Source organism: Haemorhous mexicanus, chromosome 4, assembly GCF_027477595.1.
Source record: "Haemorhous mexicanus isolate bHaeMex1 chromosome 4, bHaeMex1.pri, whole genome shotgun sequence".
In the NCBI taxonomy this organism is placed as follows: Eukaryota; Metazoa; Chordata; class Aves; order Passeriformes; family Fringillidae; genus Haemorhous; species Haemorhous mexicanus.
In genome coordinates, this window is record NC_082344.1 from 18,958,673 (window position 1) to 18,974,642 (window position 15,970).

Genomic DNA, 15,970 nt, shown 5'->3' on the forward strand with positions numbered 1-15,970 from the left:
CTTAATGGCATTTACTGTACTGTCATATCTTTTTTTAATGAGATTACTATAGTCTACAATTTAACATATTACCATGCAGTAAATATTTCATTAAAAGAAAAGTATTTAAACGGACAGTCTTTAAAGCAGGATTAAAGAGGCTGTGCCCTGATGCAGTTAAATAGCTTTGTAACTGTAGCTGTACGTGGTACTGAAATGTGCCGAGTGCCTGGACCATACAAGGGCTTGACTTACCAAAATACTTATGTGGATAAATTCTCCCAGAGAATTGGGATAGCACAGGACTTGGATGTATTTTTGAGTTAGCTGTGTGCTCACCTTTGATGCGTTGCAGCCCAGGGACGTGGCAGTGTAGACAGCAGCAGAGTGAGTACAGGGCCTGACGCCGCTGGAACCTGGGTGCTGAAGGCACCTCACCTTCCATATTTGCCAAGTGTTTGCATGAGCACTTTCGGTGTTCAACAATTCCCTGCACAAAACTCAGCTCATTTTGGGCATGGGTCACCAACGGTGTTGCAAAACTGTTCTTGGTTTTTGGCTGTCCAACTATAATTAAATAATAATTCATCTTTCAATTACTAGGCAGAGAAGCCTGAATGTATAAATTCTTACAGCGTATTTGGCTTTTTTGTATTTTATGTACTATATTTGTTTTTTTACTTAATGCATATATTTTGAAAATTTTAGGGAGGAAATTGTGATATTCCTATGTTTATGATATAGTTTTTTTGCATATAGGATAAGCAAAAAATAGCTAAGTATTCACATACTTTATGTAATTTTAATTTTCTTGTAGATTTATAGACAGGAAATGGAGGGGAAGTAAAATAAATTTGTTTAAATAAACATAAGCAAAAATATCTTTATTATTTTTTCATAATTTTGTGATGCTTATCTAAGGCATTTGTATCAGTCATTGGCTTGCCAACTGCAGAAGGAAATCCCAAGTGGATGAAACCTATTTGAATACAGTTTTTAAACATTATAATAATTGGTAGAGTAATTATTTTACACTGGAAATACACTTTAATATTTTATATACTATCGTTGTTTTATCCATGCTGTTTTGTTCTTTACAAAATGGGATTGCTACAGTACAATACAACAACTTGTATTGTAATAAGCAGCTGGAATTAACTGGAAATACTAATTAAGCCCTACAAAATCAAAATATATGAAACCTGATATTTTTATGTTTATATATATATATAGCTATAAAGAAATAAATCTGCCATCTGAAAGTAGTAGTCTTCTGGACTTATTTTGCGTGTCTGTAATTGACCACATCAGTCAGGAGGCATAGAGTATTGAGCTCCTAATAAATGATTCTGTTACGATTATTTCTAACACCAGTTCCTGCCTCTTGGCCTCTTAATTTCCTTTTTCTGTCCTCTCTTTTAGTCAAAGAGTAGAATGCAAATAGCCTTATTGTGGAGGATTTTAAGTTGGAGGAAATGTTGCGAGGTGCTGTGCTGATCTCCCAGCATGGCTTGAGGGTCTTGTAAAAGTGCAATACCATAATAAAGGAAAGTCCTTGAGACTGGAACAACAGTGTAATTTCATTAATCTCACTGAACATTGCTGTTTGTTATTCTTCCTCTGGTAAAGACAGATTGGAATCAGGTTTCCATGATTTCTCAGCATGACTCTAGATTGTTTTGTAATAGCAATGATAATGCAAAAAAGAAATCCATATAAGAAAATTACTGAAGTAGCTGAAGTATAATTACTGAAGTATAGTTTAGGAAAAAATTCAAATGTCTGTAGCAATACCTGCGTACACTTAAATTAAGCACAGTGTTAACAGCAGTGTCTTTTCAAGCTCTCAGATCCACATTCAATAATAGCTCCTTCCACCCATGTAATGTTACATGACACAAAACCATCACCTGTACCAAGATGCCACTAAAACGGCAACTTTAACTTTTGATTATTTATTTGGTGCTGAAAACTCTTGTGACACACAACCCTTATCATGACACAGAGACTCTCAGAACTCACAGAATTTTTCAGCACTTTCTGATGCAGCACAGCATCATAGTAACTGCAGGTGTAGGATCAGATCCACCTGGAGCTCAGTGCCCTGCCTGTGTAAATAAACATTTAGCAACATTACGGGGTAGCAGCAATGACAGAAATGAGTGCACAGGCAGAGGATCGGGGGATTCTTAGAATCAGCTGGCTCTGTGGTAAGTGTTGTGGTTCTCATCTGTTGACTTTCATGGATGAGAAAAGCAAACCAATTCTCCTTTAAATTAAAACCTGATAAAGTGGAATCTTTATTTTAACCATAAATACATAGAGATGCTCCAAATTTCATTTTAAAACAGCTTGCTTAAAAAAAAAAAAAGTCCATCTGAAACCTGTTTCTCTGGCATGATCTCATGATCACCCTAGGGGAGGAAGGACTTTGGATTTGCAGTCACATCACATTCCGTTTCAAAATGAAACCCGGCTGACCTTACAGAGCTGTCTGCTCACTCTGGTCCGACATATTCCGTGGCTTGAAGCCGCCGTGCGAGCCGTGGTGGCCCCTTGCCCTGTGCCCTGTGCCCTGCGCCGGGGCACGGCCGGGCCCTTTGTTCTGCGCCGGGATCCGCGCATCCTGCCTGCAGTTTCCCATATTTCCAGTAGATGCCCCCAGAGACCATTAAACCCCGAGAACTGCTCCGCTCCGGGCACAGCAAAGGGCAGGCAGTCTTCTCTCATTTCGCTCCTGGAAGTAACTTAATTGTTCAAAGGAAACCTCAAGTCAGCGCGGACGAATGCAGAAAAGCAAACTCGCTTGTTTAACAATAAATCATCAGTTATTAGGTAGCAAGGTTCGAAAGTGTTTAGTGTAAGGTTGCTTTCTCAGTGTAGAAACGTACTACACTAATGCTAACGGTGGGGTTTTATAAAATAAAACACAGAATCGTAGAATATCCTGAGTTGGAAGGAACCTTAGGTATGATGTTTTGATATTGATATTGGAAATCAAGTAATCTTTAGTTATCTAAAACATGAGTTGTTCTGCTTAACCTCAGATTTTGCATGCTGCATGACATCATAAAAAGCAGGATGGAAAGTGTTTTGAGGACTGAGGACTGAGGATTTATAGTTTATCTCAAGGTATCATGAAAAGTTTGCTGCTCTCACCTACACCATGCCTCTGTTCAAAAGGAGTGTTTGGTGGGGGAAAAGAGGACCCTGGAATTTTCATCTGGAGACACTGATAACTGTAACTATCTTAGATTTCATTGCAGTGTCAAGCTCTTGTAGGTGATACAAATATCATTTATCCCCATAATACTGTTAATCTCTTGCCCAATTTCACTGTTTGTGTGTGATCAGTCACTTGTAGCTTATATATTACAGAAACTTGGGGAAACCATAGTATCATTATTGTGTGCTTTGTGCATAACTGACATGACTTTCATTTTTATGGCACTAAATTTGAAAGGTTTTACAATAGATAGCTTCATTGCTTGTGTACCAAAATCAGTCATCTTTGCCTCAGAAAAAAATGTGCCCTGCACAGTAGGATTATCTCAGCATTATTTCAATTTCTCTATTAATTGGGATGGGATTTATTAAAACACTCTTGACACTGGTTTTTAAAAATTACGTGGTTTACTACATGCTTTGTTTTCCTGTACTGGTTTGGTAATAATGCTTTCTTGTGGGGAAAATGTGCTTTGACTTCAAGTAAAATACATCAGTCTACAGAAAATAACATGGACACAGTTTTTCTATTTGTATGAATACCAGTTCTGTACCCAGTGAATGTTAAAATTACCTGAATGACATTTTGGGTAGTGACTGCTGAGATCTTTTAGAACTACTTCCTTGTTTATTTCCAATGCAGCTCCTGATCTGATGCATGTGCACAGACAAACATATATAGATCCCATTGTATAAATAAACAGGCATGTGTGTGCCTGCTATGCAGATTGTTATTCCACTTCTCTGAGTTACATTACTATAGGATTCAGTCCCAGGCCTTTGGAAGTTGGTAGGGATTTTTACCTATGCTCTTTTTTTTTTTTTAATTACATAGAATTTTTAAACAGTAAAGAAAACGGTATTCCATATAAAAAATAGAGAATATATTGCATGGTATTAGCATAGTATCTTGACAGTATTTTGAAGCTATATACTGTACATTTGGTATATGTCAAATATAGCATATTCTAGAAAATGAAAACTTAAATGTTTAAACATATTTTTAGTATACTTTTATGAGATAAATGTTGCAGATTTTTATGGTACAGAACAGTTATATCTTTTCCCTTATCTGTGTGAGAAATGTGTGATTTTCAATCTGAAAAAGCATCTATTTATATATTAAACACAAATTCAGTACTGTCTGGTCTAAATTGTATAGGATTATTTTTATGCTCAGTTCTGCAAGTGAAATGTGAAAAGTACATGTGAAGGATTAATGTGCATCTGTGTAGTAAGAGATTTTAATTATATCAAATATGAAATAATGCAGATTATTTGCTTCCTACATCTTACATTGCTGTCTATTTTATTGACATCTAGCTAAGAAGTTTTTCACATCACTTCCATCTTATCAACATTGTTAAAGAATTGCAGTAGCTGTTTTTAAGATCAAAGCATTAGTCTCACTGGGCTATTATTATTACACCTGAATTTATTACGCACACTATAAATCTCATTTTTCAGAATTTCATACTTATTTTAAAGCTGAGATAATTTGAATTAATGGTTTTTAATCCAAAAGGACAGTCTTGAAAACAGTTTGGTAACTTCATGGAATATACAAGATAAAGGTAACATATCTGTGTCCTTGCCATTTTACTGAGGTGAAGGTTGGTTTTCCCAGACTGGACAACCATCCCTGCAAGCCTTTACATCTGTGCCTTGTGTTGCAGTCCCATTGGACTCATATTTTTTCCCAGAAGAGGACGCAATCTGATTGTTTCACGCCATATAAAAGAAAAGTTTCAGTTATTTCCATAAATAATACCTCCAAAGGTGTATTACCAATAGAGAATATTTGATTCTACAACTTTTTGATATTAGTATCTTATCAGAGTCTATGAAGGCACTAAATTCAACTAAAATTCATCATAGCATCACTTATTTGTAAAATTAGGGAGAAATTATCAAACTTTTGCATCACTAAACCAGCTGAAATTATATGCTAAATGGAAGGAAAATAATATCTAATTATTCTGGCATATCATATGTTTCTGGCATAGCATTTGTTTGACATTTTTAAGCCAAGCCATCCTGTCCTACAACAAAACTCTTTAATGTATATATAAAACAACATATAACATATAGCAATATGTATATATAACATATAATAACGTTATATATAACAACATATATGTTGTTTTGACATGAGTCTCAATTTTCCCTGTGCACTGTCTTAAAGCAAACTAAGGGTTCATTGTGTTTTCATGGACTAATGTAAACATGGGGGGGTGTTCCCATCAGTCAGCCTTTTCTACCAAATATCAGCTAAAGAATACCAGTGTATTTTTGACCATGTTTTCAATGTATATATTGGTATTTATTGATTATTGCCATGCTTGCTTCCCTAGGGTATGGCATTTGCAAGCAGATTTTAGCAGATCTCTCTTTGAGTGGGGGAAATAATACCCACTCCCTGCTGCTGAACTGCAGAGGTCTCTTCCTGAAAGCTGTTGTAGTTATCTGCACTTATTTGGTAAGGTGGAGAACAGAATACAATTTTAAAGGCTTAAAATCTCCCTTTCTTATTCCCAGTTACAGGAATTCATACAAGAAGAACATCTGCATAGACATGCTGCGCCGGGGTTATCACAAGTCCTTCTCTGAGCTCCTCACTCTGATCCAGAAGTGGAATGCCTTCAGGGAGGCTGCAGGGCCTGGGTCAGCCATATGGCATGAGAAGTCCCTGGAGGAGCAGCCTGATAAGCTGGATCAGCTTTACCACTTCCTGACCGGGGCTGAGGCAGCCCAGCGAGCAGGTAAATGGGGGGATTGTGGGTAGCGGAGCAGCGGGAGCCGCAGCCGCCAGTGCCTGGGGGAAGCTTCCAAATTGTTTCATGTATGAATTTGAAACGCTACTGCATCTTAGCACATTGCAGCCTTAGTCAACTGAGCTGTATTTATAGAATAAATGATTAGGAGCTGCAGATTTCAGGAGAGATTTTGTGAAGGAAGGAATAAAAAGGAAAAAGCATGTAGAACGAATTTTGATAACATCAGAAATGTTTGATGTATTTATAGCTTTGATAACATCTCAATTATTTTCTCATAGTTTCATTATTTATTGTTTTTCTTCCTCTATTGATTTGAGTAGCTGGTTTTGTATTAGAAGAATTTAATAGGTGAAATGCTGTTTCACAAAGTAATACTTTTATAAATCTTTTTATTAAATACCCTGCTAACTGTGTTTGTATTTGTGACTGACTTAAAAAGGATTGTGAACATGTCAAATAAAATACAGCACACAGATGTAACATGCCACCTGTGAATTACTAGATATTAGTGAAGACATAACTCCAAATTATTGTATTTTCTCTATTGCCTGCTATTTACTAAGCACTCATATTTATCATTTCCTTTTACTATAAATAGTAACAAAACTTACTCCATCTTTCTCCACTGGAATAATTGCAGGGATGGAAGCAGACAAAGCTCTACCTGCAGTTTTGTTTCATAGCTGAGTTGATATCAGTATAGTTGTCTGGTTTCAAATTGCATTTTGATCATTACAAATATGAAAACCTACAGTAAATTTTGTGAATTTGGAATCTAAGCTTTTTGACTGAAATTTAGAAACAGGCAACTTCATTTCAAAAAAAGGAACAGCAAAATAAACCCTTTTGGCGCTTCCAAAAAATGTTAATTTTAAATGTTTATTTGATGGCTGTGAAAGCCAAAAGTTGTATTTCTTTATTTAATTCCCTGTAATTTTTGACAGGAAGCCCAGCCAGCCATAATTCGAAGGAATCTTTAGCTTTGCCTGGAGTATGACTAAAACCTGAATAGGCACCCCTGTGTCTTGCGGAATATGAGAGAGAAGTTTGGGGCTTGGACTGGTCTGGCAGAAGCATTCTGCCAATACCTGATGGTCAAAAAGTACTAGACCTGGCTTATCTCAATGGGCCTGCTCCCTGCAACTACTTGAGGAGAAAGTTTGCCTGCCTTCAGTGCATGATATTTTTCAGTGATGTGTGACAACAGAGGTGGCAAACATGAGAGGCAAGGCTTTCCCAAACGTGCAGTTCCTGCCCTTCTCTCACTGAACCTGGCATTTCTTGTGTGCTGGGTTCTGTAAGTCTTTCACCTCTCCCAGAGACAAGGTTCCACCACCTGCTGCCTGATTGCACCTTGCCTCTAGGAGAGAGTATCTCCCAACTTTGCCTGTTGATTAAAATGAAAGAATAAAAAAATAATGAGGCCTTAAGAGTTGGCAAGCGTTGTTACTGACTTGCTGGATCAGGACATTATTTGTTTTGATTTTTTTCACTGGTTTCAGTGCAAATCTTTGCACAAATGTCTTGTTTGTATAAAATGAGGTTTGAGTTGCCTGGCAGATGAAGGAGTGGATGGTAATTCCTGTTGCAGGTCTGAGAGCCAGCAGTGCTGTGAAGATTCACATGAATTGTGCAGCTCATCAAACACTAATTCAGTAGTTCTGCTAATCCGGTTACTCTCTGATTCTAATCAAATTGCTTGGGGCTCTGGCTTATGATCTCCTGACAACTCCAGTTGACACCATTTAAGAATCATTCAGCAGTTCACCTCAGCTAGAACTTAACATGATGTAGCAGCCACAACAGCAGCTGACCTGCATTTGCTCTTCAGTTGCCAAAGTTCAAGCTTAAAAGGGGGAAGGTAATATTTGGGTCAGCAAATGGTGAGAGTTTCATAGCATGGTTGATGTTGCTAATATTAGGTTTGCTGAAATTTTACCTATCTCAGGTAACAATTGTGCTGAAAAAGTGATAGGAGCTATAAATGACAACCATAAAAAAATAATTTTTTGTAAGTTTTTTTATGAATTGAAACTTCACAAAATATTGGGGTTTGAACCTGGAGTGGTATGTGCAAAACACAACTCTTACTTTGTTAGTAAATTATTTTCTTATTTGTTATTTAATTTTTCTCATCTGTAATTTTTGGATAATAGGGTTACTGTCTTAATTTTGAATATAACTTAGAACTTCTAATTTTAGAGTTTTATGGTACTTACTATAGTGTACAGAGCAAGCTATGTACACATTCAGTTTTCATATTTATTGGTGGAAAGTGTTAATATTGTAATGGTTTCCACAGTTTATAGTTCTAGGACACTACAATTCTTGACATAAATAATTTTCTTTAACTGAATCAGAGTTATCCACCACAATGTGCAGGCTGGTATCAAAGAGCAATTACTTTCTTTGTTGCTGGGTTTGAAAATAGTAACATTTTGTTTGCCAGCATTACACTGATTGCCTTTACATACACCAGTAAAGGTTCTCTCTGTTTTCATTTTTAATAGAATATTTTGGTTGCACTTCAAATTACACAGGAGTTGTCTTTTTTTTAATTGCCTATTACCAGTATTTTACTGTGTGCAAAGAAAACAGCTTTTCTGGCCAACTTAAACTCATTTTTGTTGCATTTGAATATCTCCCAAGTATTTAAAAAATAGAGAGGGGACTTCAATCATTGCAGTTTTTTAGAAAAATGACTGATGGAGTTATTTTGCCCTGAGTTCAGCATTATTCTAAAAGCACTGGCAGAAATATTGCCAGTGCTTGACTATATTTTTGTCTTGCCTTCTTTATACGAGTAAAGTAAATGTTTCTGACTTCAAAATTGAGGGTGTTTTAATTATTATTCTTTGATGTTCCTTTACACTGGACTAACCTCTTTTTTTAGTAGTTCTGGTTTCAGGAGCTTAGGGAAAAAAAAGGAGGTAGTTGAGCTGTTTAAATATGTATATAGTTGTAGGTCTTTTTACAGAAGAATGCAGGATAAATGCCACAGTAATGGATCTGCACAGCTCTGCACAGCATTTGGTGTATACAGTGATTTCTTGGCACATATATGGAAATACTGGGGGTTCCTTCAAAAGGCAAGCTGTATTTTGTATTTATCAGTACTGATAGTACTCTATCAGTATAGAATGAGCTGGTTTGCTTGTAGACATTGAAAGGAATGCAAAGCAAGTTCCAGCTCAAGAACAATTAAAGGAAGGGCTGTCCCAGCTGTTAACTCTACTTTGCCAGAGAAGGAATGCAAAACCAGGGAAAGTGCCACAGTTCAGTGGCTGCAGCTGTGTTGGGCAGTCAGCACTGTAGAGGCAGATCACTGTGCCAAAGCCAGAAGATGGAATCCTCAGGTATGAACACCCTTCAGAAGGGCAAGACACTGCTTATTAGCTGATCACTGGAGCAGCTGCTGGAAACCAGGAGTTAAAATCTGCTGCCCTTCTGAGATTCCACCTACTCCTGGTTCCTGACTCCACTCAACCTTTGTGCCATGCTGTGTGCTAAATGCTGAATCTGTACATGTGCTGCAGGCTGCTGACCCTTGTTCTAGACAGTACCAGACACACAATTAGAAAGAAGTGACAACTTGGCTTACTTTCCCTCACTTCAGTGTAGAGAAAAATTTTGACAGTATGAGTTAACATTAGTTTTTGTTGTAAAAGATATCTTTTCATAAAGTGTATGACAAAAGCATGAGTATTTGATGTGCATGCACTGGAAAATCTTTGTCTAGTTTACTCAAGGTCGAAAACAGAGTTTAGCGTTTTACAGTAGATAGCTTTTCTGTAAGGTTATGCCTTAGGCTTGGGCTAGAAACATTGCAATAACCATATTGCCCATGCGACTTTGAAAAAAAAATGGAAATAAGTTATGCCTTAAAAGAAAAAAGTATAACAAACCCTCTTCTAATATTTGCTTCGTTGGCAGGAAATGATGAGGCATCGTTTTGTTTGCTTTTGAGGGGCTGGGCAAGGGAACGTTGTTTTATTTTCTAAGCAGGTTTGTCACTCCCTACTTAATATTTTATCACAGGGAAAAATGCAGCTGTTGCTAGAGACCAGTGGAGAATTTTATTATTTTTATAGTTATCTTACAAAAAGTTGAAGTGATTCTGTCCTGGAGAGAAACCAAACCATCTCAAAATACAGCCACTTGTAGAACTACCATTCAACAGAAGCACCACTTTTTAGAAAATTTCTGTAGTATGTTTTTGTAGCAATAGCTTGGAGTTCCCTTTTAGCATTCCAGATTACCAGCTAATTGACTCATATTATTATCATTAGTTGGTTTTATCCTTTACCCAGTAAAATTATACCCTGACCATTTCCCTAGCATTTTTTTTTATAGACTGTGCATTTTCCCTATATATACCTGGCAGTGTTGGGAGTGGTGTGCTCTGTGCACAGTCTAGGAAACAGTCTCTGCCTGTAACTTGGTGTCATCATGCTCCCAACTCACATTTTCACTTTCTTCATTTGTGGACTTACAGCTAAACATTCAGGAAAAAAGTTTATCTATTTATGAATAAACTCTCTGGGAAAAGGAGTGATTGAGGAGTCTTCTACCTATAGATGTAGAGGCATCCTTTTTCTGAACAAGCAAAAGGGACTGATTCTTTGCCATGTATAGATCCAGGTGGAAATAACTGATTGCAGCACCATATTCAGCTGCAATTTGTGCTTCTTTTTGGTCCAACATCTTCCATCCTATATCTTTCTCTGTGTGAATTCCTCACAGCATCAGCTGTCTTGCTACTAAGTCACTGATTTTGATCTTTTTGGCAAAAGAAAAATTAGTCTTCCAGCACTGTGTCTCATTCTGACATAAAAAATTACTCCTAGTGATTTAATTGACCTTAGGCCACACCTTTATGTGCCTTCGAGAGTGAAGGGTCAGTTATAATCCAGTCATCCACACTTCAAACAGCTAACTGGAGGATGACTGTTAACACCTGTTGAAGCGTTTCCATGTGGCCTTTGTCTGGCAGGAACAAAGCCCTGACTGGTGGCTTTTTGAGTGGGAAATAAGGACTCAGAGCTGGATGTTGAAAGATTTCTTTCTGATACCTGTAGTTTAGAATTCAGTACAAGTTCTTGTTAATGGAAAATGGAGCACCTGCCTATTTTATTCTTCAAAGGAAACACCAAGCCAAGATCTCTTCCTGATGTTTTCATATGTTCTCTAAAGACTATTCCTGTACTTCTTTCCCTTTCTTCCACTGCATCCTGCCACAAAGGAGATCATAGAGATATGGCAGCAAGTTGTATTTGAGTCACACTAGGATGGCTTGCTGCCTTTCTGTGTGTTTCTTTTCTCTCATGTTAGCCCTGTTGGGGTTCTCAAACTGCACCTCACTATCCCTAGCATTACACTACTTAGTAGTTGTCTAGCTGAGCACAGCAAACATGCAGATATTTGAGTGATCCTCTGTTCTGTGCACAGCCTTGCAGTTCTTGAGAAGAGTCCAGGAACAAAGGTGTTCAGTGGGCTGATCAGGGCCTATGGCTTGAGCACAAGAGGAGATGCTACCTGGCAGCTGAGGTGCACCTAAAGCACCTAAAGCAGTCCTGATACACAGCAGGGAATACCCTGTGTGTTTAATATATGGGGTTTAATGTTTAAGCTCAAATTGAAGGTTTTTGGTTTTTTTTAAATCTCTGTTTAACAGAAAGATCTCAGGAAGGTTTGATAGGACAACTCACCTTTTGTAAACTCACCTTTTGTACATAAACACTTAATTAGGGAGTTTTCTTTTTTTTTGATCAACAGAAACCTAAAGATTATTTGTCTTGTATTTTATAATAAGTTGTAGAGAATGTACTCTACAAAACCAGAGAGTTCAAAGTTTTAATATCCAAACTACTTGGAGATTTTTTAGAAGAGAGTATTTACCTACTCCTGTATTCCTCTCCTGGGGATGTAAAAGTTCACTAAGTCTCACACACTAGCTTTGCCACTGTCAGAATATGATCAGTTAACTTCTTGATGGGTGATTCAGACTTTGGGTCCAAATCTAAATGACTTGTAAAAGTGTGGGGTTTGTTTTGTGGCCTGTGTATCTGGTCAGCCACTGCCCAAGCCAGTGCCAGAGACAAGGTTGTCTTTGTGCACTTCTCATTGTTATGCACCGGCAGGATTGTCATCAGAGGTCACATTAAAGTTCATTCAATCAAAGCTGGAGTCTGCCTCGGGTCACTTCCATCTCTTGGGATTTGTAGGGCACTACCTGAAGTTATTTGCCTAATTTTATGTCACATAAGTGCCTTGATACTTTGTAGCAATGATTTCAGAGGAGCAAATCTGTATCCAGTGTTTCTGTATCCAATAATGATCCAATTATCTCTTCCCTTTCTGGCTTATTGCACCCATTTGTATGTATCCTCTGGTATCTTTGAGTTCATTTTCACTTAGCTGTGATCTAATGTGTATTATTATCTTTATGTTAGTGGTTATAATTAGGTTTCGTATTTCACTGCTCATGTGGTTTTGTGCTTGTAATCGTGGGAAGCTCTGCCTCTACTTCTAAAATAATCTCTAAAAGCATTTCCTTGTGCTGCAAGCATTGTTCAAGTCAGGATGAGATAAACCTCATCCAAGAACTATCTGCTTTTCTTCACCGAGAGGAAAGGAATCCTTGGTAACTCCTATCCATATCTAAATTGGTTCGTTTGGATGAATCCCAACTGGGTATTGACTTTATCTCTGTGTGTTGTCCTGGTTTTGGCTAGGATAGAATTAATTTTCTTCTTAGTAGCTGGTACAGTGCAGTGTCTTGGATTTAGTACAATGTTGATATGTGTGATAGATAATGATGTTGCATAGATGTATAAACATATGTTATATACAAATACAGGCATGTATGTGTGTATGTGCATGTACACAGGTAAATATAGGTATATTAAGCCCAACCCAGTTTTGTTATTTCCATTCGAGAATCATTTGAGGATATTTTTATGAGGCTATTGTACCAAAATAGTCCTAATTTCTAATGTATAAATATGTTTTATATGATATAGACTCCAGGATATTCTGAAAAAGAGGCACCCAAGAGGTGCTTTTTCAGTACTGAGGAGAAACAAAAGGCATGAAAACTCCTAACCATGAAGAATATTCAGATTAGGAATACATGTAGTCTGTATATTGATAATTATTCCTCTCAAAGCTGAATTTCAAAACTTAAGCTGGTGTTTTGATTTAAAACCTTAGATGAAAATGATGAGATGATAATCTAAATGTAATTTCTGAGCTATTTCCTTTTTGGTGATTTTAAAGAGATTGTGAATCACTCATTTATGGGAAGAGATGTTATCTCTTTTAAAATACTATAGGTAGAAATGCATATAACAATAATACCCATTGCTTCAAAATCATAATTTTATATATTTTAATATGAATTATTAGAAAGGTAGAAATCTGAGGTTACAACTTCATGGAATGCAAAATTCTGAGAAAATAAGTAAGAAAGCAAAATAATAAATAAAATGAATAAAATAACACAAGCAGTAAAAAAAAAATATTGTTTACCATTAGAGGATGAATTTTTAAATCAAAAGATAAAAAGAGTGTTCAAGAATGGGGAAAAGGTTTCAGCTTGATTTCAAAAAACTTTAAGCAGAAAGAATTCTGGCAATGTTCTCTGAAATGACCAAGATGGAGAAAAAAGGAAGAAAAACAAGTAGTAGATTAATATCTTGAAGACTACAGACATGATTAGCTCTTTTTCTCAAAAGAATAAAGTCCTTACTGTGTTGTGCAACACACTGAAGAACTTTATCAAGATAGTCAGGCTGTTGACAGTCATGACAACAGAGAGAATGAGAGATTTACATTTCTTCAATTAGTTCATATGTAATTTGTAATTTTAGGACAGAACATACCAGAGATGAGGCTGACAAATCCCTCTTGTGTGGTTTAGTGATGAATTTAAAGTACTTGTTTGGGTAATTGCTGCAGTGTGTTCCACATAGTGCAAGTGACTTGCATAGGTGGTGGAATTTAAAGTCATTAAACTCATCCTTTTGGGAACTGGATTTCCCCCAATTCTTCTTGTAAATAACAGAAGAGAATTTAACTGCATCTTTTGATTGGAGTGTTTTTGTGTGGTTGTCCTTGTTTTAAAACACTTGGGAAAGATCTGGACTTCAAGATCTTGCCTACACTGAAAAGATTTATTTTTTCCCAGTTGATTTCTGTGTGGTGCTCCATATCCAGAATTAAGAGCTTCTTTTCTCCATTTTCTCTCTTTTTGAGGAAAGCTTACAAATTGCAGAGCTCCCGAAAACAAAGCAGTTCTGTTGACACACCCAGCTTAACCAAAAAGTCTCTTACTGGCTGCCAGACCTGTGCTTAACTCCTTCTTTACCCAAATATGTGGAAATTCCTTTTAGAGCTTTCTGTTTGGCTCATATTCATTTAACAGCCCCAAACACACTAAGTAGCCCACCAAAACTGCAATGGTATTTTAGCTAATTATTCAATTTCACATCAGGTTCATGCTCTATTTTATTATTTCATAGATTTTCAGCATCATATAAGAAATAGGTCTTTCAAATTCAATTTAGGGTGGAACAGTATGATAACATTTGTCAGGAAAGTTTAAGATTTCTACTCCAAATTAGTAAAGTTTTGGAATAATTCAAGGCTGATGTTTTGTGGGGATTTTTTTTAAAGGTACTTTTCCAAGGTAAATAAGTTGTTATTCTGTAACTTTAAATTGTGGATAATTTTGTATTGCTACTTAGATTTTGGACTTGCAGATTTTTTGTTAATTTTAGGGGTAATATGTGTTCATTCAGCTGTCTGAGATGATATAGAGTAGAATCCAAACTTCAGGCCATGGAGAAAATCTGGGACTTAGAATCCAGTGCTTTCCACATTTGTTCTGAGAACAATTCCTTGGTGAACTGGGTGGGGATCTTAGGGAAATGGGTGCGATTTCAGTTTGTCTTTAATTTCTAAGAGTGCTAAGGTATTAAACATGGGAATATACGTGAAAACTCAAAGCCCCTCCTGTAAGTCATACTTTGAACATGTAAAATTATATGAATTAATGGATTGTGTTTGCAGAGTGTTCTTTTTGGTTCTTGATCTCCATATACACAGTTGTTAACCTTAGAGGTCCAAGGTTTGGAAAGCTCTTAGGCCTTTTCAGGGTCCAGAAGCTCAGACAAATGCTTCTCCAGTCTCACTCTGACTTCTCTTTTGACTAGCCAGTGTTTTATCCAGGTTCTGTGTGTTTTATTGAACTGAATTCTGGTTTTGCACACAGAAATGAGAACAAAAATATGTTTCAAATTGTGCCTAATTTGTAAGGTTATACTTTTCCTCTTCAACTTCTCTGAAGGAACACATAGCAGAACTTGATGGCATTTGAATGGTAGAAATAAAAATAGCTCTTAATTTTCATTGTGATTATTGCTATAATATGCAGAATTTCTGAACTCTGATGATATATAACATTTTTTATTTTGATTTTTGTTTTTAAAGGGCACTATGAGAAGGTGTATGATAACCAGCTTAGCTTGGCCTGCTTTTTCAATGACCCTGAGGACAAATGGTTAAGTAACTACTTCTATGAGCAAAGCTATAACACAGCTCAATTAGTAGAAATTGATGGTGGGAAGAGAAAGGCACAAGCGTATGTAAACATGGGTCTCATCAAAGAGGAAGAAGGTAAGGCACTGACATCACAAAGCTGCTTTGGATGGCATCTCTAGTTGCACAATCTGGGCTGAATTAAAAGAGCTGGGGACATGTAGTTCTGTAATGTTTAATCCTGCTTCCAATTTACACTTAGATAAACATCCTGTATTTTTGTTCTTTTTAAAATGACCTTCTGGTTCTCTTGGTCACAAGTGACACCCTCTTTGTTTGTTCCTGACTGCCACATTGGTGTTTGCCTCAGACTTAGACCTCACCACCTGCCCCCTTTCTCCATGTACATCCTTAAAATGTGAGTCTCTGAAATCAGAAGATTTTAATAG

At 36.8% G+C, this 15,970-nt stretch overlaps 1 protein-coding gene across 1 annotated transcript in view; it reads left to right on the forward strand.

Moving 5' to 3' along the window:
- The window catches only part of TTC29 (tetratricopeptide repeat domain 29), a 114,075-nt gene that overhangs the window by 12,945 nt on the left and 85,160 nt on the right, over positions 1-15,970 (forward strand). The window contains exons 4-5 of the mRNA XM_059843967.1: positions 5,743-5,966; positions 15,474-15,659. Of these exons, the coding sequence (XP_059699950.1) occupies positions 5,743-5,966; positions 15,474-15,659 (410 nt within the window). The remainder of the gene's footprint in view (positions 1-5,742; positions 5,967-15,473; positions 15,660-15,970) is intronic.